We start from the raw sequence: 25,127 nt of genomic DNA on the forward strand, positions 1-25,127 counted from the left end.
CAACAAGGCAACAGTACATTATATACTTCAAGTCGCAGGTCGATTCAGTCGAACCATACCACGGGGGCTATCGACCCAACCTTTCTGCTTCCATCATAGATCTCAAAAAACTTTCAATTCAGGTAGCCACCAAAATATGTCGAAGCGGGTCAATCTTCAAAACGGATTAAGAATTCAAGACAAACTTAACAAATATGATATGGATCGTTCAGTTATAACCCTACTTTTCATTAAAAAAAAAAGCTTGTTTCTATTATGACCGTCTTCAATTGCTTAACAAGGTAAGTCTATCACTCTATGAGCATCGTATACGCATATTAAAGTCCTTAAGAAGTAGTCAACACCCAAAAACAAGGGATTATACTCAACAGTCATTAAGATAGAAGAGAAACAACAGTCACAACACCGTATGAAACGGGATTGACTACTTTTATTGGCAAATGAATCGATTGATGGTGAAACAGTGACATAAGAGTCAATTGGCTCTCTTAAACCAAGGCAACAACGGTCAAACATGCCTTTGTAGCTGGTGTCCCACTTCCGTTAGTCTTACAAGCATATTTAATTCTTCAAGAAAAGGGCCATCACCTTGTGAAATGGGATTACTTGAATTTATAGACAACTACGGAATTATTATTATAGGCAACTGAGTCAATTGATAATGATACTGTGACATAGAAGTCAATTCACTCGGTGCCGTTTATACTTTGCCAACCACGACTTGTCCAAATCCTTTGTGGGTGTGGGTGTGGGTGTGGGTGTGGGTGTGGGGGTTTGTGGGGGTGGGGGGGTTTGTGGGGGTGGTTTGGGTGTTAATAGATGAGCTTTACTGGTCACTTGTATGAAGGTACCAAGACATGGAAATTGATGGGAGCTTCTGAAATATATGAAGGTGGAATGACACTTGGACGTTCAATGTTTTTTTTTCTTCCAACCATGAGTTTTGGGGATTAAGTAAATCTTTTCAAAATCAAAACTAATGAGTGTAATACAAATTTAAACCTACTTAATTGTAATTAATTTTCTTATCCAGTGGATCTAAATAATTTCCCCTCAATTTTATTAGTCTTTCTTATCTGAAAAAGGAAATATATAGATAATCCTATATTTCCCACCTTTTATTGTTACACTACTTACAGGTTATGTTACACTCTTTCATCTTTTTTGTACTGTTTAGAGAGTCTATATGGTAACTTGATCCAACCATGAATAATGCTTAATGTGTATGAGAGTTTGGAAAAGGATACCTACATTCTTATTTAGTTAACATATCTCTTTATAGAACCCACCACCATATCTCACCCATCATTGTAAAAGTTGTGAAGTCGTGAGCAACTTGTAGTTAGTACTGCTGCATCAAAAGTATATATGTTCATTTGGTGCAAATAGTTCTTATTCGGTTTTTTAGTTCTAAACCAAATCACATTGGATTAGAGAACCTGTAAAATCAGTACCAGAGCATTTCTTGGCGGCTGATTCGGTTTGATCGTAAACGGTGTAGTGTGATTCCACTGTTCTCTGCTTCGATTCCATTTTGACACCCTTTAGGTTCCTTGCACAAATCCCTTCCCCTTACAAAATTTACCTTCATTGGGAATTTTCTTTATTTTTATTGTACTAAGAAGGTAAAAAACTAAGATCACATATTGTTTTTTTTTTTTCCCATCAACCTTGGTTACAATGAGATTTTTCTTTCAAAAAATATCAACCCCTATCCCATTCCCAATCCCAATCCCAATCCCAATCCCAATCCCAACCCTATTGGGCATCCTAAGTTGGCTTTAACCCATGAGAAATTGCAATTGGTAGGATTATCGTTGTTTCCTTGAACAAGCTTATTTGGAGTGATATTCAGATTTCAAAGCCATAGTTAAAGAACTTGGCATTGCTCCATTCCACTGAATGCAATTGTGTTGAAATATTGGGAGTTGCATCGGTATACTGTCAAATTGGTTATCTAGGAATTCTTTGAATGTATCATAATTATATTTTTAAGCCATCTTTACCTAATGCCTTAAGATTCTAATGTTAACCCTAAATTATATTCTGTTATCGATGGTTTCCGTGTATCATTCCACCTTCATATACTTTAGAAGCTCCCATGCCATTCCATGTCTTTCTACCTTCATATATTTGACGAGTAAAGCTCATCTATTAACACCCCAAAAAAAAAAAAATTTTGCAACCCCACCGGGTGAAATAATGATTAGTGCAACTTATTTGTTCACAACTGTTCAACATGTTGGCTAACCTTTATTAACCTTTATTAAGGTGAGTGTAGGGAAGTGATAATAATTTTCTCAAGTATTTACTCTCCTATGTCCATAAGAGGATTTGAGACATCTACGATTTCGCTTCTTATAATTTTTAGTGTTATTTTTTTAATTTTGAGTCCTTAGGTTAATTTTCCTACTGATGACAATGCCGAAGGTGGGCAAGCTCTCCTAGATCTCTAGGCTTCAGTCAGTGTTTCCATTGTACAGTCTCTTCTTTATTTTTATTTTTTAATATAAATTATCTTTTAACGAAAAAATAAATAAGTAAATAAAAGGCACGGCCGGAATTGTCCTTTATGTCACAATATCATCATCAATTGACTAAGTTACCTATAATAATAATAATAATCCCATGGTAGTCTACAAAAGTAATCCCATTTCACACGGTGATCGACCATCTTCTTGAAAACTTTAATATGCGTATAAGACTAACAGAAGTGGGACACCACGAGGTGTCAAAAATTCTCTCTATGACCATGATTTCTTGTAATAATTTCATACCATTCCAAGGGTGTGAGGGCCACCTTTGGGTGTGGGGAGTCACATCTAATAGATGGTGTGAAATTGTTACAATAAGTCATGGTCCAAGAGAGAATCCGACCTTGGGACACCAGCTACACATGGCCAATTGACCCTTATGTCAGTTTCACCATCAATCGACTCATTTGCCTATAAAAGTAATCAGTCCCGTTTCATACGGTGATGTCCTCTTCTTTCTTAATGACTGTAAGAGTGTAAGTATAATCCATTTTATTGGGCGATGACTACTTAAGGACTTTAATATGCGTAAGATGCTTAGACTGATAGACTTACTTTGTTAAGCAATTGAAGATGGTTATAATAGAAACAACCTCTAAATCCTTTTTTTTTTTTTTTTAATGAACAGCAGGGTTACAATTGAACGATCCAAATCCATATTGTATCAGTATCAAGGAGATCGATACCAATCCAATTCCCAAGGTTGAGATCCCTGGTCTCCATTTAAATTTTCTTGACTCTTTTCCTTGGGATTTTTTTGCTACACAACATGGTTGATTTTATCTTAATTTCGTGCTTAAATTGTACATCCAGATGCAAAAAAAAAAAAACCTAAATAGTTACAAATATTAAAGAAGAATAAGAAGATTAGCAACCATGGAAAGCTAGCCCACCTTGGGACCCTTACATTTACCAATCTTTCATTTGCATTAATTTTTATCAACCATTCATGCATGGAAAAGGAAAGCAAGAAAAATCTCTTGAATTCTGACGTGATTGGTTGAACGAAGGTGGAGTGGGGGTGGGGGAGAATCTTACTAATGACCAAGTCAAATTAAGTTGGCGTGCTGAATATTCTTAAGCAAAGTTTATATTCTTACGAAGGTGGAGTGGGGGTGGGGGAGAATCTTACTAATGACCAAGTCAAATTAAGTTGGCGTGCTGAATATTCTTAAGCAAAGTTTATATTCTTACTGTGAAGCTAGCGAAAGATAGCAAATGTTGCATTACAATTAAAAATGATTTTATTTCATTTTCTGTACTTATGAGAGCCAGAATGAGCGAATCTTTCTAGACCTCCCTAACAAAGTTAAACCTACAATTAGGCTAACTTCTCTCCAATGTGTTGGGCATCCAATTAGGCATCCAACGGGCCGTCCCAGCTGTTAGATGTCTGGTTGGGTACCCAATGCATTCGAGAGGATCTGTTTAGTAGAAAGACGGATATTCTTTGTTCATTATCGGACAATAACTTATTCACAAACATCGTGTGGGGCTAATGGTTTTTATTTCCAATCTCGTGGAAAAGCCTAGCTCTAGATTGGTTGAACAAAGGTGGAGTGGGGGTGGGGGAGGGGGAGAATCTTACTAATGACCAAGTCAAATTAAGTTGGTGTGCTGAATATTCTTAAGGAAAGTCCATATTCTTACTGTGAAGCTAGTGAAGGATAGCAAATGTTGCATTACAATGGAAAATGATTTTATTTCATTTTCCGTACTTATGAGAGCCAGAATGAGCGAATCTTTCTAGACCTCCCTAACAAAGTTAAACCTACAATTAGGCTAGCTTCTCTCCAACTTGTTGGGCATCCAATTAGGCATCCAATGGACCGTCCCAGCTGTTAGATGTCTGGTTGGGTACCCAATGCATTCGAGAGGATCTGTTTAGTAGAAATACGGATATTTTTTGTTCATTATCGGACAATCACTTATTCACAAACATCGTGTGGGGCTAATGGTTTTTATTTCCAATCTCATGGAAAAGCCTAGCTCTAGATTGGTTGAACGAAGGTGGAGTGGGGGTGGGGGAGAATCTTAGTAATGACCAAGTCAAATTAAGTTGGCGTGCTGAATATTCTTAAGCAAAGTCTATATTCTTACTGTGAAGCTAGCGAAGGATAGCAAATGTTGCATTACAATTGAAAATGATTTTATTTCATTTTCTGTACTTATGAGAGCCAGAATGAGCGAATCTTTTTAGACCTCCCTAACAAAGTTAAACCTACAATTAGGCTAGCTTCCCTCCAACGTGTTGGGCATCCAATTAGGCATCCAATGGGCCGTCCCAGCTGTTAGATGTCTGGTTGGGTACCCAATGCATTCGAGAGGATCTGTTTAGTAGAAAGACAGATATTCTTTGTTCATTATCAGACAATCACTTATTCACAAACATCGTGTGGGGCTAATAGTTTTTATTTCCAATCTCCTGGAAAATCCTAACTCTAGATTGGTTGAACGATGGTGGAGTGGGGGTGGGGGAGAATCTTAGTAATGACCAAGTCAAATTAAGTTGGCGTGCTGAATATTCTTAAGCAAAGTCTATATTTTTAGTGACGAATGCTCTAACTATGTATATGACGCGGAATGTAATCTATATATTCTACAAGGCATTAGCCATTATAAAAGCAATCCCATGCATTTAGGTCATTCATGAGTCTGTACTTGTCTGTTCTATAGTTTCATGCTCAATATGCTCCTCAATTCATGAACCCAACTCCTCGAAAGTTCAGCCTCCTGCACTTATTCCTCCAAATTTAGTTCAAAACTGGGATAGTATATTGGAAAATATAGTTCCATTCATTGGGCTGCAACCGCAAATTAACATTTTGATTGATGGGTTCTATGTCGATGTTTTTGTCATCTCTTCGCACTAATGCCATTCTTCTTCTCTGGTGTAGTTACATGAGCTTGGCACATTTATCTGAATCAAATGGAACGGATCGGCTAGCCTTGTTGGCCTTCAAGGCTCACATAACCAATGATCCCTTTCACGTTGTGAGCTCGTGGAATGACTCTGTTCCCTATTGCAAGTGGCTAGGCATTGTATGTGGTGGCCGTCGGCATCCAAACAGGGTCAGAGTCTTGAATTTACAGTCCAGTGGGTTAGTGGGTTCTTTGGCACCAGAAATAGGAAACCTAAGCTTCCTTCGAGATATTTCGCTCCAAAACAATAGCTTCTATGGTGAAATCCCTCAAGAAGTTAGCTTTCTGTTAAGGCTTCGTTATTTATTCCTATACAATAACTCTTTTGAAGGGGAAATCCCACCCAACATATCACATTGCTCCAACCTTATAGAACTCAGTTTTGGTCGAAACAAGATAGTGGGGAAAATTCCAATAGAACTTGGCTCCTTTTCAAAACTTCGACTCCTTAGTTTCCATGAAAACAGATTGACAGGACAAATCCCACCTTCCTTTGGGAATCTTTCATCCCTTGACACCCTTTCAGCAGGATACAATAGCTTTAGTGGAAGTATTCCAAATGCTTTTGGCCAATTGACAAGATTATATATTCTTGCACTTGGTGGAAATAAGTTGTCTGATACTTTCCCTCCCTCTATATATAATATTTCCTCACTTGGTGTTTTAGATGTCTATGATAACCAACTTCAAGGGAATCTTCCACCAAATTTAGGCTTCAATCTTCCTAATCTATTTGGGTTTCAAATTGCTGCAAACCAATTTCATGGATCACTTCCAGCTTCCATATCCAATCTATCAAATCTCAAACAAATTAATGTTGAGAGAAACAATCTTACTGGGAAAGTGGCTATTCATTTTGGAGGTCTGTCAAGACTCAATTGGCTTTCATTAGCCGACAATCATTTGGGAAGTGGAGAAGCTGGTGATGACCTTGGTTTTATCAACACGTTGACAAACTGTAGTAGTTTAGCAAAACTCTGGCTTGGTGCTAATCAGTTTGGTGGTGTGCTCCCCAACTCCATTGCAAACTTGTCGATTCAACTCAGAGACCTTACAATGCCATTAAATCAAATATCTGGAAAAATCCCTGTACACATGGAGAATCTGGTAAGCTTACAAAGGTTAACCCTATCTTATAACTTACTAGAAGGAATTATTCCGACTTCAATTGGGGGACTTCAAATGCTAAATGAACTTGATTTAGTAGGGAATGGATTCACAGGGCAAATCCCTTCTTCTTTGGGAAGCTTGACTCGATTGATTGATCTCCATCTAGATGGTAATCGCTTGCATGGAAAAATTCCTTCTAGTCTTCAAAATTGCAAAAACTTGTTAAGATTGGGCCTTTCAGGCAATAGTTTCAATGGTGTCATCCCAAAAGAGATATTCGATATTTCCCAGTTAATAGAGCTAGACTTGAGTAGAAACTATTTCATTAGTTCTCTACCTTTGGAAGTGGGTCAATTGACCAATCTTGAAACCTTAGCAGTTTCTGAGAATATGTTGTCTGGTGAAATCCCTAGCACCCTTGGTGTTTGTACAAGCTTAGTAAACCTTGTTATGGAGAGTAACTTATTTCAAGGATCTATACCATTGTCTCTGAGTTCTCTAAGAGGTCTTCAAGATTTAGATCTTTCAAATAACAACTTATCTGGTCCTATCCCAAAATATATGGAAACATTTAAATATGTTCAGAATTTGAATTTATCATTTAATCATTTGGAGGGTGAGGTACCGGTAGGAGGAGTCTTTGGAAATTTTAGTGCAGTTTCAGTCATTGGAAACAATAAGCTTTGTGGAGGTATATCAGAACTTCATTTGCCAGCATGTCAAACCCAAAAGTCAAAACGAGGTGATAGGCCTCATGTTTTCAAGTTGATAGTCACCATATGTGGTTGTGTGGCCTCTCTTTGTTTGATTTTCATGATATATTTTTTCATTATCCGTTGGAGAAGAAAAGAAAGGAAAGAATCCTTCTCATTTTCTATGGTGGATCCTCATCATTTTAAGATCTCTTATGCCCAACTCCTTAAAGTTACTGATGGATTCTCTTCAACAAATTTGATTGGAGTAGGGAGTTTGGGTTGTGTGTACAAAGGTACTCTAAATCATGGGGAAACAATTGTTGCAGTAAAAGTCTTCAAAATTGAACAAAGAGGTGCTTCCAAGAGTTTCATGGCTGAATGTGAAGCCCTTAGAAACATCCGGCATCGTAATCTTGTCAAAATCTTAACATCTTGCTCAAGTATAGATTTTGAAGGAAATAATTTCAAGGCTTTAGTATATGAGTTCATGCCCGGAGGGAATTTGGAGGAGTGGTTACATCCACAAAAAAATGGAGTACTAGATGAGCAAAGGCATTTAAACTTTGTTCAAAGGTTGAATATTGCCATTGATATTGCATCAGTATTAGATTATCTTCACCACCATTGTCATATGCAGATTATCCACTGTGACATAAAACCAAGCAATATTCTTCTTGATGATGATTTGACTGCACATTTGGGTGACTTGGGGATATCGAGAATTCTTTCAAAAGCCACATATAGATCTCAACATCACACTAGTTCAATTGGGATAAAAGGATCTATCGGATACATTGCACCAGGTATTATACCTCTTCTATTAATTAATTTAAATAGTTATTTTTCTCCTTGTATTCTAAAATTTTGATTGTCCCTACCTTCTAGTATGATGAATCTAATGTTTCTCTACCTACTCCACGACAAACCTTTATTCATAATTAATATCTTTATATGCATATCATACTAATGTTTGTCTACCTACTCCGCCACCACAAACCTTCATTCATAATTAATATCTTTATATTCATTTTCTTTTTTTCTTTTTCCTTTTTATCTTTGGCCAATGCCCAAGCAAAAGAAAATTTAATATCTCAAACAATTGTTATGCATGCTTAGATGATATTTTGAGTTTCTTTACTTTTGCACCAATGTTTCATTAGTTTTTCGCTAAAAAACCTTTTGTATTAGTAAAGAGAAGAAAAAAATATATATAAAATAAAAAAATCCAATAACGCAAAAGCCTCTGGTAACCCTAACCCACTTTTGACATGGCCATCAGCATGATGGATCACCTAGAAACCCTTAGCCGAGACAGAGAGAACACAATTAAAGTATTTGAACCAGTATCTAGGACGATTATGGGCATCCACTTCCAAGTCCATTTTTACCATAGCAGGCCAAAAGAGTTCAGAAGTGGAGATATCAAATTTTGCAGTTGACTTGGCAACGAAATCCGTAATGGGGTTAGCCTCACTATAGATGGAGTAACCTTCCTGTTCACCACACCTAGGTACGAATTCAAACTCATTCACCTCTGATGAATGCACCAAGAAGTCACACCTTTGTGGATCAAAAGCACCACTGCTATTGAATCACATTCAAGTCACAACTGCATCTTTCCTTATAGTAGTAAAATCATATATTGATTGTCTTAGACTAAATACTGTGGTTTTTTGAAGAATGATCATTTACATTGTGTTTGGGTTGATATTTATTCCTGAACATAGCTGAACGAGGCCACATCACATTAATTAAAGTCATGAAGCCAAATCAATCGAATAACATGTCATCAGATGATTTGTTGTATTTAGATCCACAACTATAGACCCTATAGGAACCTATGTTTCCTGCATGCTATCTACAAGAATGAATTTGAAGATACCCTAACCACTCTTGGGGTGCAAATTGTGACACTGAATACACACCTCCCTCAAAACTCGAGACCCAAGTAATTTTCTCTAAGTGTAAGTAATTGAACTCTCATTCCGATGAAAAAAAAAATCTTTATTTATATTCCCCAATTTGAAAGATTTTTATTAAATTTTAATTTAAGATGAGCTAAACCAATAAGATAGTATGACCTGAACCCTCGTAACTCTTGGAATGGCTTTATTTAATTATATTCCATCCTACATAGGTTTATTTTAATAATATTTTTTCTTTCTATCCTGAATTATATATGTTTCTCGTAAAACTGAAAACGGCAAATAACTAACACAAAAAAAATCAAATATCAGATTTTCGTCCATTTTAATACTTAATTTAACCCTTGGATTCAACCGAGTAGGTAGGACAACCTTCCCATAATACTTCACTCTTCTAGTTCAGACTATTAGACTTTGCTTTTGTTCTAGCTAGTTAATTACAAAAATACTAATCTAATATGAATAAATTACAGAATATGGTGCAGGTGCTACCGTTTCAACTCATGGTGATGTCTACAGTTATGGGATTCTCTTGTTAGAGATGTTCACAGGGAAGCGGCCGACTAATGAAATATTCAAGGATAACTTTAATCTTCACAACTGGGCTGAGATGGCTTTGCAAGATGGAGTGATGGCTGTCCTCGACCCATCACTTCTCCCTATGGAAGAAGATGAAGAAATGTCAACGGAAATTGTCGCCAAATTCACTGGAAGTCGAAGAAGGATGAAAGATAAAATGCTAGATTGCCTTAATTCAATTATTAGAATTGGAGTTGCCTGCTCAGCTGAGTCACCTTGTGATCGAATGCATATAAATGATGTGGTCAAAGAGCTACTTCAGATCAGAAACGTTATCTTGAAGTCAGCATTCACTGGGGAAAATGACCAATGAACCATGGTAAGTCATCATTTCCTTCAAAAATTGAGTTTGTTGTACTTGTTGATTAGACTACAAGATTTTTACTCTCCATGGGTTAACTCTGCTTTTTAATTTTAGTAATTTGGAAAATAGAAACATGCTATGGCCATTTTTTTTTTTTTCTTCAGTGGAGGGGCCTGTATTGTTCTGGTTCAATGTTTTTCCTAAATACAATTATGAGTTAGAGCTTAATAAACCCTGGTGGACCTAATTTTCATTTCAATCAATAATTTCTTCATTAACCTTCAACAAAATGGAATTCAAAACAAGATTCAAATAGTCAACAACAATTAATGTTGAAACATGGATTGAATCCCTCTATGGTGCAATAGGGTGTCTGGCGCACATCCAATGGTTAGAAATGCTCAAGCAAGGAGTCCAAAGCCTTTTTGGGCATTGAATGGGTACCAAACGCCCTGTTACGCCACAGAGGATCCAAGTCCTTGAAACATTGCATGTTTAGATATGTTTTTAGTGATTATTAACTTGTTTTTATTAATGAAAAAATAAGTTTGAATTTTTAGTTGATATTCTTCAAGCATCAAGGTACTTCATGAAGGAAAAAGCACTAGGAAGGAGTTGTCAAGCTCATTTCAATGGAAGATCGATCAAGACAATCTTGGAAAACATGTGGTATGAAGTTGAGAAGCCTACTTGAAGATCGACCTTAGCTTCAATAAAACTGCCAAGTGAAAGTGTCTCAAAGCTTCAATGGCAAAGTATACCTTCAACAAGTGTTCAACCTTTGCCTTGTGAAGATAGCGAAATTAGTTTCAAATTGTATTGCATTTTACCTTCCTAAGTTGTAATTGATCCTCAATCACTTTTTTTTTTCGTTAAAAAGTAATTTACATTAAGAAGGAAAAATGAAAAAAGGAATATATAAGCTGGAATCAAAGAGACTAGAGACAATACAAGGGAGAGATGAAAATCTGGGATCACTTCCTCACCTTCAGCATTTCCATCAGCATGAAAGGAGATATCCAACTCTACCAAAGAAATAAAATTAATAAAATCGAAATCTGGGCCTTTTCTCTGCATCCACCCTAACATCAGTCTGAACATAACTAGGGAGGGATGGGAGAATCGGAAAGACACTACTTTTCGCAACAGCCTTAGCCAGAAAATCTGTTATTGAATTCGCTTCTCTGAAGCAATGAGTCAGCATCCACTGAATTCCTTGAAGATATAGATGTAGGTATTGCCAAAGTTGGGAAATATACCATAGAATGGAGTCTCCATAGACTGACATTGTGACAGTCGTAGGGTCTTCCATCCATAGTATCTGAATTCCTAATTCCTTTGCAAACTTAATATCTTGGACAAACCCTTCAAATTCTGCCACGTAATTTGTTTCAAACCCAAAAAAAATCCCAAATAAGAACACCTTTCTTGAGCTTGAATCACGGATGATACCACCTGCACCTGCTCGTCCTGGGTTTCCAAGTAAACATCCATCAATGTTAAACTTCAGACATGTATCTGATGGTGCATACCATATTACCTCAAGGATTCTGGAAGTTTCATAAATCCAGGCTACAAGAAGGGCCAAGTCAATATGTGGACGATTAAAAATACATAATAACGTGGATATACATAAGAGATATTTTAGTTAAATTTATATCTACAATTTTAACGCATGGTCAATCCAGACTCCACACTTGCTCCATCCAATAGCCAAAATTGCCACATCATCCTTGCATCCTGCCATTTAGGAGAATCTATGGGCCTATGTCAGACCAGTTGAGCTTTTCTAGTTGGGCCATCAAGTGGCGAATTGCCCATATTCTATACCTCGTATGTTAACAGCCCACCCCAAGTCTGGCCTGGCCTCACCCTAGAATTTGCAACCTCAGCCCAGCCAAGCCCATGGGCTTGAAATTCCAAGTCCAGAAAATATCCTGCATGCCTGATGTAGGCTCGAGCTTTCAGGCCAACTTGCACAGCAAATAATTACATTTCCATTAAAAAATAAAAAACTTACAGCCACTGTGACCCATAGTTAGCAAATTCGGATTCGGGAATTATTCGGACGGAGAATTATTCGGAATAATTCGGACGATTAATTTAAGGATTCGGTCAAAAAAGCGGTCAAAAAATCTTATTGGGGTTTTTTTTTAAAAAAAAATTGTTTTTTTATTTTTTTATTTTTATATTTGGTTTTTTTTTTTAAATAATGTTTAAATGGACCGAATAATTCGGTTTAATTCGGATTCGGTCCGAATTATTCGCGATTTATATTCATTTTGGAAAAAGTCGCGAATTTTAAAGAATTTTATTTTTAATTCGGATTCGGTCCGAATTTTTGATAAAATTCAGAAAAATTCGGTTCGGCCGAATAATCCGTGAATTATTCGGCCGAATTGATAACTATGCTGTGACCTAACCATCTAATGATATTTCAAATAAAATTTAATTATTTTCTTTTTTATAAATTTTCCAATGTCTAGTATAACATGTGCAGTGTAAAGATAGGACAGTACGGTCATGTAGTCACATAGTCACTGTGACCTTTGGAGACGAAGGCCCAAAAAGATGTAATCAGAGACTAGAGTCCTGACCATTGGGACTAGGCTTTTTAAAAGACAATTTGGGTACCCAAAATACCAAAAAAGAGTGAAACAACGGTCCTCCCTCCCTCCTTTATTCTCTCTAATTTTTATGCGTAGGAGCCTATGATTAAAGCAACCAGGTTGTTATCTCCAGAGACTAGAGTCCTGACCATTAAGAAAAATTATTGGTGGTGTAGGCTCAGTTGGATCCAAAGCTGTAAAAAAGAAGAGTATATGGAAATACAAATAAAGGTTGAGAAAACCTTACTATTCCATTTGCTTGTGAAAGAGAGACAATTCTACACAAAAATCATGAGTTTTTCACTTTGCAAAGTGGGCTGAGCCCATTCGTAAGTGCAGAATACTACAGAAGCAATTGGCGGGCCTAATATACCTTTAATTTACCGTTCTAGGTTGCCCAATCTGAGGTTCCGTTTGACATTGTTCTAAAAAAAACGTTTTTAAAAATTTTTATTTTATTGAAACGAAAAACAAAAAATAAAGGCTCCGTTTGGTATCGTTCTAGAAAAATATTTCTGGAGTTTTTTCGTTCTATTAGAATGGAAAAACGAAATCTTCTGTTTGGTGTACCTATGGTCCGTTTCTGATTTTTTAGAATAAAAAGTGAAAAAAAAAAAAAAAAAACTGAAAAAACAGATTGGACGAACTCCAAATGGAGTTCCATCTTCCCAGTTTCGTTCCATTTTACAAAAAAAAAAAAAGTTTCCGATAAAAATCTGAAATTTTGAAACACCATTTGTTTCGTTTAAAAACTGTATTTTGACATAAAAACTGAAATTTTCATTTCTAACACGAAATAACGTTTCTAGAACAAAAACGATACCAAACGAAGTCAAGGAGTTTCTGGAACCTGTCGTTCTTCCCAGTTTCTTTCCAATTTACAAAAACAAGTAACTATCTTTCCCTTCCCGATAAAAATCTTTCACCTCTCTCTCAACACTTCTTCACCCTAGTTTTGCGCAGAGGGGAGAGGAGCCACTACGCCGTCGCCGCCGCCCTGCATCTCATCTTTTCCTTCTACCCTCTTCTCTGTTCTTCAACCTCATCGCCCTTTTTTTTTTTCAAAGCAGAAAAATCTGATTTGTCGCAGAGAGGAGAGACACCGCTGCCGCCCCTGGCTCTCTTCACAACATGTAATGCCGCCGCCCTGCATCTCATCTTTTCCTTCCACCCTCTTCTCTGTTCTTCAACCTCATATCACCCTTTTTTTTTTTTTTTTTTAAAGCAGAAAAACCTGATTTGTCGCAAAGAGGAGAGACGTCGCTGCCGCCGTGTTCTTCGTCGTTCATCGGCTTTCTATTCATCAGCTTCAGGTATGTAGTATGATTCAGATTTGGAACTTAAAACACCATTTGTTGATACGGTTAGGGTTTTCGATCGGTTTCCTGTTGCTTGTTGGAATCCATGAGCTTGAAGTTGCAGAAATTTCGATTAAAGATTGTGAGGTCTTTTGTTATTTGTTTCTGTGAATTAATGATTTATTTGCAATCCAGATTTTAATTCTTTCTTGATGAGAGTTTAATTTCTTCTCTGTCTAACTTGGTCTCTGATCATGGAACATTTGAGTTTTCATTCTTGTGGTTTGGAAGCTTTTTTTTTTTTTTTTCGTTCACTGCTTGTTTTACATGGAGTTAACGAGTATGGAGGAGAGTGGTTCAGTTTTTGACTGTTTGTCTCGAGCTTACCAAACGTCACAACTATTGTCTTCCTATTCTTGAAACTGTCCTTGAAATATATTCACCCAGCACTTTTTTTTTTTCGTTTAAAAATAGCATTTTACCACATAAAATGAAAATTTTGTTTTTGATATGAAACAGAGTCTAAGTTTCACCCTAACGCTACTTTTAGTTGCAAGAGAAATTTAGAAGGAAGGAAAGTAAAAGTTTCAATTAAAAAAAAAACAACTCTTATAATTATTGCCCCATGTGATTTTATAAACTACTTAGATTTGTTACCATATTTAATACATTTTATATATAATTTTATTTTACATTTTATAGCAAAGAATTTAAATGTAAAGTAAGTTGAAATTTAATAATCAAATATGGAATGATTTAGAGTAAATAATATAATCACATGGAATAATGATTACAAAATTTTCTTTTTTAAGTTTAAAATTTCACTTCCCTTGCCTTTAATTCCCCTTGCGAGCAAACGCCTAAGCAATACCTCTTATCTATAATTCCCACATGATATCTTCTATCTATTTAAAACAGAGTATGCATCAAAACCCTACAAATCGATAGTGAAGTGCAAAGTTGTAACATTCTTTAGATTTTCCTTATCTTATTCTCAAAATTTATAAAAAATAAAAAATAAAAATAATTTGAAGTTAATTTACCATTATATCATTATTAAAAGCTATACATTTTTGGAATAGACATCTGTAATAACCACATAGCAAAAGGTTTTATATGATGGTGCATGGTTGCACACAAAACCATTAGATGGGGACAAAAGCCTACATCCAAATACCCAAACCACCCCACATTTTACGAATCGTTGATGGAGGTGGTTCCTGTGCACGAATCTCTTCCCCTAACAAATTTACCTTCAATAAAAAAATATATTGGACTAAAAATATAGAAAAGTAAAATTATACTTTTTTTTTATCACTAACCTTGATTACAACAAGAATTTTCTTTTAAAGAATGTCGAACAAGATTTTATTTTTTAAAGAATGCCAACCTCAACCCATCAGGCATCCTAGGCTGGATTTTGTGGCGTGGTTGCTAGAACGGGAGTGGTTGCAAAGACCCATGAGGAATTGCAATTGATGGGATCATCATTTTTTCCTTGGACAAGCTTATTTGGAGTGACATTCAGATTTCATAGCCATAGTTAAAAAACCAAGCATTGCTCCATTTCCTTGAATGTGGTAGTGTTTATTGTTGTATAATTTGTTAAGATGTTGGGAGTTATAGTGGTATACTCTCACATTGATATATATTAAAAATAAATAAAAGAGAAACAACACAAAAATTCATTGGCTATCCAATGGGAAGGACTCTAACAAAACAAAACCAAACAACTAAAGTGGGGGATACAACAAAAATCATTTTTGATCTCAAATGAGATGGTATCCCAAATCTGTTCATTAAAACCCAACCTTGCCCTTGCAGGCCATAGCAGAGGTGGCAAAGCAGCTTTCTCTTTCGCACTAGGCAACTACACTCCGACATCGCTTACCTATTCTGTATTAAAAGGCATCAACCCTGTAGCAGCTAAAAATAAGAATTCTCCAGCGCTCCCTGTAGTCCTTACCTACCAAGATGAATCTATTGATCTTGGGATTCCTATGATTGTGGTGGGAACAGGGTTGGCAGATGAAAAGGGGAATGCAGTGTTCTGCCTTGTGCCCCCTAAGGAAGTGAATCATGAGGAGTTCATCAAGGAATGTAGGGCCACTAGGGGGCATATGGTAGCTGCAGATTACAGATTATGGTCATATGGACATATTGAATGATGATCCTTCGGGCATTGTATTATGGGTTGGTTTTCAGGATTAGCTGTAATTATGGAAGTGGTTCTAGGGAGCTGATGAGAAAATGTGTTGGTGGGATTGTCTGTTTTTTTTTTTTTTTTTTTACCAATGGGTATCTAGGTTTTCCACTTGATTAGACTTACGGGTTCATATTGACCCCACAATCGCATAGTCCGGGTCAGACCGAGGTTGAATGAGGCATTCAACTTTCACTGAAAGCAGTGAAGAATACTAAACACCTCGTTGAGTGGCTCTAAGGAAGTAAGAGGAGTAAAACTCAGAACAACACACTTCCTAAGGCGAAGATACCTTGCCAACTTGACCGATATCAAAGCCATAGTCAATAATCCAACCATTGCTCCTACCACTTTTGATTCAATTGAGTTAGATGAAGCGTAATGATCTCTCTTAATTATGTGCAATATTGTACGGTTTTAGACTTTTAAAATTCTGATTAGTTATATAAAGCATGTAAATTGGAAATAATGGCAAACTTAACCAAAATATGTTGCCTTTGCAACTCCGTTTGAACTCTCTAGAGCGTGGTTAATTTGTAGAAATCTGGATCTCTCCTACTTTACATCTTAGAACATGTGGTTTTTATATATAGAGAGAGAGAGAAAAAAAAAAAGTTAACATCCTCTTAACCAGAAAAAGCTGAGAAACTTTTTAAATGGGACAAATGAAATTATGTAAGTTGATGACAATTTGAAACGGGCCAAACCTTTTTTTTTATCCTATAGTTTTTCTTTTTCGTTCAGATGGTAACGCTTCAAAGAAAGATGGCAAACTTGAATTTGAAGGATGGTTTTCCTTCACCAACGAGAAGGGACGGGCGAATCAGATTCACGTATGAGAACAATTTCGTACGTCTCTAGTCCATTGATTTGGAACCATTTTCTCATGAACCCGATTCTCTTTCGTACTCCTTCACGTAGGCATTAGTGGGGGTAGGTTGGGTTTCACAAATGAGAGAGATATTTTCAAAATAATGATTCAAGATTTTTGGGTTTTCTTCTTGACCTTGAAGAAAAGTTTTCCCTTTTTAAAGCATTTTTTCAGAATGAAAAGAGAAAATTAAGACAAAAAATAAATAGAAACTATTCTATTACGGATGGTTTTTGTGTTACTAATTAATACACTTACGAAGTAATTAGATTCTACTTTATTATAGGGAGCACGTCTAACCGTCATTTTGAAAATAGAATGTTTGGTAGTCTAACCCAATTTCTGCCACGTGTCAGATCAGTTGCTAACCAAAATTTGGTTACATGCAGGTCCTATGGTACCCTGGTCACTAGTCGAAAATTAAACTCTAATCACATCAGCTATGTGGAAGAATAAGGTTAATTTTGAAGAGCTTTTACATTTTGTAAAAAAAAAAGGATGATTAAAGTCTAAAGATACAACGAAAAGATGTTAATACATGGAGATAAAATAGTTGAATTTTGTTGTACATTTTTGTTTTCTCTTGAGAAATTATTGTCAAATTGACATGTGATTAATCTAAACCATGTTTTTTTTATTCAATGGTGGGATTTATGGAATCATCCTTTCACATTGACCGTTAGATAATCTGTGCATGAAAACTTCCATGGGTAGAATGACCATAAGAAACTTTACTAAAGTAGAGATCACTACTCTTTAAGTGGGAGCATTTCCTAATGGCCCATAAGGGTTAGCTTGGTGGCATTCCACAACTTTTTCTCCAGGAAACTATCTCATTAACTATTAGTAATCAAATCTGAATCAGGTTCTTGTTCTCGTACATCCCTGATCCGTGGATTTGAAATTCACTCTCTCTGCATTTGATGGATTTTAAATATTCCACAAACCATGGACGTACGAAATTGTTGTGAACCTGATCCACACTCTTAGGGCCTGTTTGATAACGTTTCTGCCGTTTCTGTTTCAAGAAACGGCAGAAACAGAAATTTCTGTTGCTGGAAACAGAAACAAGTAAGAAGGGTGTTTGATAATTCTTGTTTCTGGAAACAGAAACAGGTAAGAAGGTGTTTGATAAATTCTATTTCTGGGAACATTTTTGACAGAATATGATATTTAGAAGAAATTTAAATGAAAATAATTCCACTTTTGTTACTTTCTTCAGAAACTCATGACCATTCATTTTAATCAGATATACAACTACCAATTTCCTTATCTCGAACTTACATCATAATTTTACGAAACAAGAAATGTCAACCAATAATAGTAGATTAAAATGCAAATATTCCCATGTTTATGCCATATGTCTTACAAGTTCCCAATAGTTGGTCATTACCCTCCAACTACCACCTTTATTTATGTCTATGTTATTAATGGCCTCTGGGATATCGGTATATATCCTTCGTTTTTCCTCAAACACATCCATTTCGTTTTTCAGTACTCTAGACTTCTCTTCTTCACCTTTGATTGCTCTTTCCAAGTAACCTTTCACAAAATCAGAGGAAGGTGCTGATGGAGAAGACTGAGCTCCAATCATTGAATTGCTTGTTCCACAATCGGAAGACTGTGCACTTGTCAAATTGATGTCTCCATAAATCCATCGAAAAAAATTACAACCTCGATCAAGGGGCTGCAATTACTCATCAATTTAGTTGTGAAATGTATTCAGAGAATATAGGTCGAATAGTATGCTGATTAAAAAATAATAATAATAATTATACCCCATTAGATTTAGGACAACACCAGAAACGACGATTAAAATTCGTTGCTATCTTCGCGACGCGTACCTTGCACTGTCCCTCGCCACAATCACATAAGCGAAATTCATCTACCCACATAAAATATTCATTATGCCTTGGGCATTTGAAGAACGGTCTTCCTCTATTAGGCCCATTTTTTGTTGTGTACTTATCGCATAAATGATTACAGTAGTCACACATTGCCATTGCGGTGTCAGTAGAAGACATCTGTAGAGCACAAAGATTACAAGTCATCCCAATGTAAACATTGTGAAGCGAACAGAAGTATTTTTACTAACACCCCATACACACAATCGAAGGAAAAATGGTGACCTAATTTTTGTGTCTACCTTTTAATACATAATGAATGTATTTAGCAAAAGTTCATGATCGATTTAACGAAATTGTAGACATTCTCCTTGAAATTGCCAATTGGTTGGCTATATTAAGACGCACTATAGACATTTGCCTCGCAAATAGTCTCTGGGAGACATCAGATGCGGAAGCATGGTACGCAGGAGTATCAGGATTCATTGGGTCATCAATTTATTGTTCACTTCCAAGCTCATTGAACAACTGATCTTGAATAGCTTGTTCCTTAATGTAATTGTGGATCCCACAACAAGTGACCACGATTCTTGACTGATCTTCAATATCGTACGCCTTCATACTTTTTAATATGTGGAATCTATTTTTCAATACACCGAATGTTCTCTCAATAACATTCCGCAGTGACGAATGTCTGTGATTGAACAATTCCTTAGCTGTCCTTGGTCCAGGCCTACCTTCACCATAATCTTGCAAGTGATACCGTTGTCCTCGGAATGGCACCAAGTACCCCAGTTGACTGGCGTAGCCTGAGTCAACAAAATAATATTTGCCTTCAAATATTATGGAAACATTTATGGGATTAGATCTATATTCCCTGTCTACTGTATGCGGAAAGACAATACAAAAGTTCATAATACATTTTACCTGATGGGGGATGAGGAAACCCTAAGTTATCATTGGTTCTTGCTGCATCCAATACCCTTACATCATGTGCACTACCCTCCCAACCCGCATACATAAATGTGAATCGCATGTCGAATGAACATGCACACATAACATTCTGTGTGATCATACCTTTTCGATTACGATAACGTGTCTCTTCCGATTGACGTACGATGGCACTTATATGGGTGCCATCAATAGCACCAATGCAATCCTATTTTCCATTGAACATAAGTTAGTCCATATTATTGTGTAAATTGCATTGATATTTCATTGGAAACATCGAAATAAATAATCACCATCAGAAGTCTCAGTTACCTTGAAATATGGATAGTACTTTGGATTGTTGGTTATCTCTGAAGGTACCACATCAAAATTTGGTGGTCTAATCGTCTCTAGCGACAAATTTAGCATTGCTTGCAACACCGTGTGGAAAACAGCACTAATCGTCTATCCTGAACAATTGAATCAAAGTTGCATTTGTCTATTACTCAAACCTTGACCTACTATCATGAGGAACATCGCTAGCTGCTTGTCTACTCGAATGAAACGGCTGTCCACTAGCCAGCCTCTATGTACCATTCGGTCTTGCAGGTTGAGAAATACATGTCTCTCGAGTCTAAACTGTTGGTAACACACGTCAGCATGACCTGCAAGAACCTCAGCTACCCTAACAGGTCCTGTGTAACTACTATCATTCAGAGGTTCTCTCATGCTATACATACTGAGCATGTTTTGGAATTGGTGTACTATAACCATGTCATCATCGTCTGACGATGACCCTGTGATGTCAGTTGGAAATTGATTTGACATCCCTGTATGAATAGACACATTCAATATATAAAGGAATAGAGTCCATAAATGTATCATCTAATAGCATTCTAATCTACTAACAAGCAACAATCCATCCAGAAATTGTCATAATTGACAACTACTTACTTTCCTGTTAATATGGTGAATTTAATATGATCTTATATCCCAAAGCTATAAAGAAACACACAATAAGATAAAAAGCATAATATTTCACAATCATAAACAGTCATGTCCACTACTGTAAATCTGAAGCACACGCAATCAAAATAAAACAAAGCAACATAAGTCAAACATCAACATCATCCATAGTATGCTAAAAGACATAAGTGTGTCAGTCAGTATGAGGCATATAAAATCCAAACAAAAGATTTATGTTCATTCATGCTCCCTTCAAACCATTCATTTCAGAAACTGTTACTTTCACTCCTTCAGACCATGTAGCATCCATAACCTCCTGTCAGGTCTCACTTCAATAAAAGACATACGCCATCCAGGGTCACTGTGTATCTTACGCTGCGCCAACACATACAAATCCGTCGGGATATCCTCCAAACTGTCCAGGAGCTTCTGACAGCTCATCATGCTATATGGTCCATCAACAATAGGGTCAGGTGGTCGGGTAACTACTGAAGTGGCAGAGGTTGATCCCTTTTTCCATCCTGCATCGGACAAAGGTTCTAAAGTCCTCAGCGGAGTTCGTGAGTGTCCATGTGTGGCTCTTCCTCCTACGATCCGTAAGAGTCCTATCAAGTCGCCGCTTCAGAGGAGCTGACCCCTTGGGTGTCCCAGTACAAGCATCACTGTCATCATTATCAGTGTCATGTAAATCATCATCAATTTCAAGGTTAGTTGACATTGGAGTTACAACTGTTGCCTGTGACAGACCTCTATCCCCACGGGCACTAGAGTCGGAGAAGATCTCTAACAACTCTGGCCACAAGGGGAGACCATTTCTTCTATACTTTGTCCAATCCTTGTGTTCCCTGTAATTCAAAATATTTTCAATTAGTCATCACCTTTTTTTCAAAAATTGACAAAAATCCGTTCTATAAACCAAAGATCCTATTCATACCTGAATAGCAGATTCCCATACTGAATCATCAGCTGTGGCAGTCCGAGCATTCGCATCCCATCCGAAACCAGTTGTTTCTAACAAAGCCCTGAAGTTGTTGTACTCCTTGCATAACTTATTCATCTTGTTACGCAGTTGTACTTTCGCAAAGGGCCTTTTGAATTCGGCTTCAAGCCCTTTTGTAATGTTGTCCCAACCAACCTTTGTGAATGTTGAGTTTGTCTTCAATCCGTTTCGGACATTATCAACCATGAGATTGATGAATGATCTTAGTTCTGCTTCATTCCAGATTATAGTAGTACTTTTGGGTGTTGGGGATCTTGGGGATCTCATATCTCTGAACAATCATTAGAGGGAAGGTAACATATTCAAACACAAACAAGAACATGGAAAAAAAAATTCAAAGAAATAGGTACATAAAAATATTTAGCAAAAGAGGAAGAAAAAAAAAACTTCCAAAAAAAAAGGCCATTTAACTTATATTTACAGCTGATTTCAAATGTGGATATAAATTATAAGGTGAATACAACTTTGTTAGTCACTGGAAGAAATGAAGTAATTGCCCAAGTCAACATTAGAGGGAAGAACCTATCAAGAAAAACCACATTAACAACTTTAATTATGCTGATTCTCCTTAAGTTTTGGAAGAAATGATTATGCTTTTGTACTTGGCTTCCCCATGCTACACAAGTTGTTTCTGTTTTCTGGTTTATTTTTCAATTTGCTTTCAACTGCATCACTTCTGCACTCCTATAGACCTATGAGCTGCTTTTTCTGTTATGGTATCAACTACATTCCCAAGACCTTTAGGTTATACCAATTTTCCTTCAAATTACTATTTTCAGGTACATAACGTTGAAGATTTCTATTTGGTTAACTTGACTATAAATCACATGAGACTTCTAATCATAACGCTATGCAGAGATGTAGATGTAAATAAGTATTTTATAATCTTCAAAGAAAATAATATAACCTTAAGCAATGCATTAATGGTTTAGCTTTGACAATGCAGACAGAATTGACACACTGAAATAATGGATCAGCAAGCTGGGGGAAAAAGCTGATAGTTTCACACATGGAGTTCGTGAGCATGGTAATTGTCTTATCCCATCTCTTTATACATTTTGTGGCTTCTTTTTTTTCTTTGATAATTTGAATAAATTAGATTCATATTGCTTAAGTATGAGCTATTTTTTCTTTTGGCAGGATGGTCAATATTCAGATGATTCAAAGCAAAGCACTGCTGATATGACAGTTTTTGTGAGTACCATACTAGGCTTTTTGTTTTGTTAAATTGAGGAAAGAAAATCTAGAGTAATTGTATCTGTTTTTTACTGTGGTCTACTAATTGGATGGCCCCATAACATCCATTAGAGATGGTTCCCCAGCCTAATGCATGAGTTTGGAAGCTGGAGGTTTGTCAAATTACCCTTTATGCTGGTAGTCCATCTTTATATATATCTTTCATGTAGTTCACAATTTTTTTTCAGTAAAACAGAGCTGAGAAAATTCTCCCCTCCTTTATTCCAACATTATGTTGTCCCAACTATGCTTCCATGGTGAACTAAAGGAAACCTTTCTCCACCACTAATTGAAAATGTTAAAACTCATGAACTAACAAAAAGGTTTTAACCATGAAATTAACAATTTTTATTAACTCTTAGATTAGTTGGAACCCAACTACTTGCTTTAATTTCCTAAGTAGATACTGTAATTAATCTGTATTCCCAAAGAAGAAAATAGAAATAGAAATAAAAAAAAATTAAAACCCTAATCAAATCAATCAACTGCCAATGAAACCACTCATAAACAATAGCAGTAACTGAAACCAGACAGAGCCAGAGGTAGTTTTCTTCTCCAAACCCATTAATAAAAATCACCATGAGATCTCTCAATATAGGAGACAACATGAGAATTGAAACAGCAAAATTTGAAACAAGATAGTGGAGCTTGCTGCAGATTGCAGTACTTAAACATATCAAAAGGTAAGTCAGGAATAACCAAAAAATAGGGAGAAGGGAGCACCGAGAAGGAAAAAGAGTCCTTGAATGCCCCAAAGTCCATGGCAAGCACAATCTAGACCAAAAAAAAAAAAAAAACGAGTCCATGGCAAGCAATATAAACTATTTTTATTCGCAACAAGATCAGAGTCAGAATCTTATTCAAACCATGTCGAAAATCTCTCTTGGGAGGGCCTTTGATGCCCCCAAAGTCTTGCGTTCTTAATCGATCTGTAGAATACTCATATAGGATTATGAAATCAGGTTGGAAATAGAACTAAAACAGGAGCGCAGAAAAAAAAAGTTAAGAATTCAGGGAATCTCTGATGAAATTCATACCACATAATCGAGAATTCAAAAAAAAAAAAAAACCTAAATCGAACAAGAGCGGTGGCTCAGGAAGGCAAGAAGATCAGTTTTCATAGAGTGGAAAAAGGGGATGGGTTCAGCCAGGGCGGTGGATCTCGTCACCTCGGTAATTTCACTTGGGGAGGCCTTGAATGCCCCAAAGTCTTGCTCTAATCAGATGTGTAGAATCAACTCAGATGGATTATGAAATCAGACTGGAAATTAGACCTAAAACAGGGTAGCCGCAGGTTAAGAATTCAGGGGTTCTCTGATGAAATTCAATACCAATATAAATCGAGAATTAGAAGAAAAAGAAAAAACCAAAATCGAACAAAAGCGGTGGCTCAGGAAGGCAAGATGATCACCTAATTCAGATGCATCAGATGTTAAAGAACAAGAGGAACCTAGCACAGAAACCCTATAGTAAGTCCTTCAAAGAAAGTACTGACTGATATGGTAATCGAAGCATGAAATTTATGTGTTTCTTTGACATTCACCCATAAGCAGAGTTAATTCCTAGGCTGATAACCATTCAGATCACTCAGAAATCTCGAACATGTTCATCAAAATACAGAGCAGAAATAATAGTAAGAAAAATAGGAAAAAAATCACTTACCGAGCTCTCCTATGAGTGAACGGTTGTGGAAGGAGTAGCCGAACCTTCAAACAGAGTCCTCGGAATGGTATACTCTTCAGATTTGAGGGGAAAACCTCGCTTTTATCTCTGGAGGTGAGACATCTCTGAAACCGTACGAATCTCTACAAGAATGAAGCGAATCTGCCGTATGGGTTCACGAGATGAAAAGTAGATCGACCAGTCTAGGGTTCACGAGATGAAGATGGGGAAGGATTCGTACGGTTTCAGAGACAGAGGAGGTTCAATTTCTGCCACTCCTTGCATTCTTCGCAGGCGAATCTTGACTTCTTCTGGATGACTGTGTTCTTCCCTAAACCCTAGGGTTCACGAGGAAGACGAAGGAGAAGGGAGGCATACTGTTGAAGAGGGTGACGAGGAAGGTGTTCCACCAACGAGATGAAGAAGGGCCGTATCTGCA

General features: G+C 36.6%; 2 protein-coding genes and 1 long non-coding RNA gene across 4 annotated transcripts; 2 read left to right on the top strand and 1 right to left on the bottom strand.

Moving 5' to 3' along the window:
* The first annotated feature begins 5,375 nt into the window (after positions 1-5,375).
* LOC122089597 (probable LRR receptor-like serine/threonine-protein kinase At3g47570) lies at positions 5,376-10,078 on the top strand. Its single transcript, XM_042659322.1, has 3 exons — positions 5,376-7,257; positions 7,531-8,064; positions 9,660-10,078. The coding sequence occupies exons 1-3, from the start codon at positions 5,376-5,378 to the stop codon at positions 10,076-10,078; spliced, it is 2,835 nt and encodes a 944-aa protein (XP_042515256.1).
* A 3,496-nt stretch (positions 10,079-13,574) lies between these two features.
* LOC122088035 lies at positions 13,575-17,476 on the top strand. Of its 2 annotated transcripts, XR_006142955.1 has the most exons (3): positions 13,575-13,811; positions 13,907-13,991; positions 17,440-17,476. It is a non-coding gene; the product is annotated as an uncharacterized LOC122088035 (long non-coding RNA). The 2 variants fall into 2 exon arrangements; XR_006142954.1 differs by lacking the exon at positions 17,440-17,476 and having other exon boundaries at positions 13,907-14,200.
* A 1,916-nt stretch (positions 17,477-19,392) lies between these two features.
* Positions 19,393-22,057, bottom strand: LOC122089598. Its single transcript, XM_042659323.1, has 7 exons — positions 21,725-22,057; positions 21,382-21,625; positions 21,138-21,311; positions 20,479-20,654; positions 20,158-20,289; positions 19,822-20,053; positions 19,393-19,703 (listed from the first exon to the last, which is right to left on the bottom strand). The coding sequence occupies exons 1-7, from the start codon at positions 22,055-22,057 to the stop codon at positions 19,393-19,395; spliced, it is 1,602 nt and encodes a 533-aa protein (XP_042515257.1).
* Between the last annotated feature and the right edge of the window lie 3,070 nt (positions 22,058-25,127).

This window comes from Macadamia integrifolia, chromosome 9, assembly GCF_013358625.1.
Source record: "Macadamia integrifolia cultivar HAES 741 chromosome 9, SCU_Mint_v3, whole genome shotgun sequence".
In the NCBI taxonomy this organism is placed as follows: domain Eukaryota; kingdom Viridiplantae; phylum Streptophyta; class Magnoliopsida; order Proteales; family Proteaceae; genus Macadamia; species Macadamia integrifolia.

What these genes read in the sequence shown, in the direction of transcription:
- LOC122089597 (XM_042659322.1), top strand. Translation starts at nt 5,376, where the DNA reads ATGTCGATGTTTTTGTCATCTCTTCGCACTAATGCCATTCTTCTTCTC. An exon ending in AAACAATAAGCTTTGTGGAG is followed by an intron (nt 7,258 to 7,530) that starts GTATATCAGAAC and finishes TGATTGGAGTAG; the next exon opens with GGAGTTTGGGTTGTGTGTAC. An exon ending in TATCGGATACATTGCACCAG is followed by an intron (nt 8,065 to 9,659) that starts GTATTATACCTC and finishes AATAAATTACAG; the next exon opens with AATATGGTGCAGGTGCTACC.
- LOC122089598 (XM_042659323.1), bottom strand. Translation starts at nt 22,057, where the DNA reads ATGAGATCCCCAAGATCCCCAACACCCAAAAGTACTACTATAATCTGG. An exon ending in ACACAGTGACCCTGGATGGC is followed by an intron (nt 20,655 to 21,137) that starts GTATGTCTTTTA and finishes CTATTCATACAG; the next exon opens with GGATGTCAAATCAATTTCCA. An exon ending in GTTTCCTCATCCCCCATCAG is followed by an intron (nt 19,704 to 19,821) that starts GTAAAATGTATT and finishes TTGTTGACTCAG; the next exon opens with GCTACGCCAGTCAACTGGGG.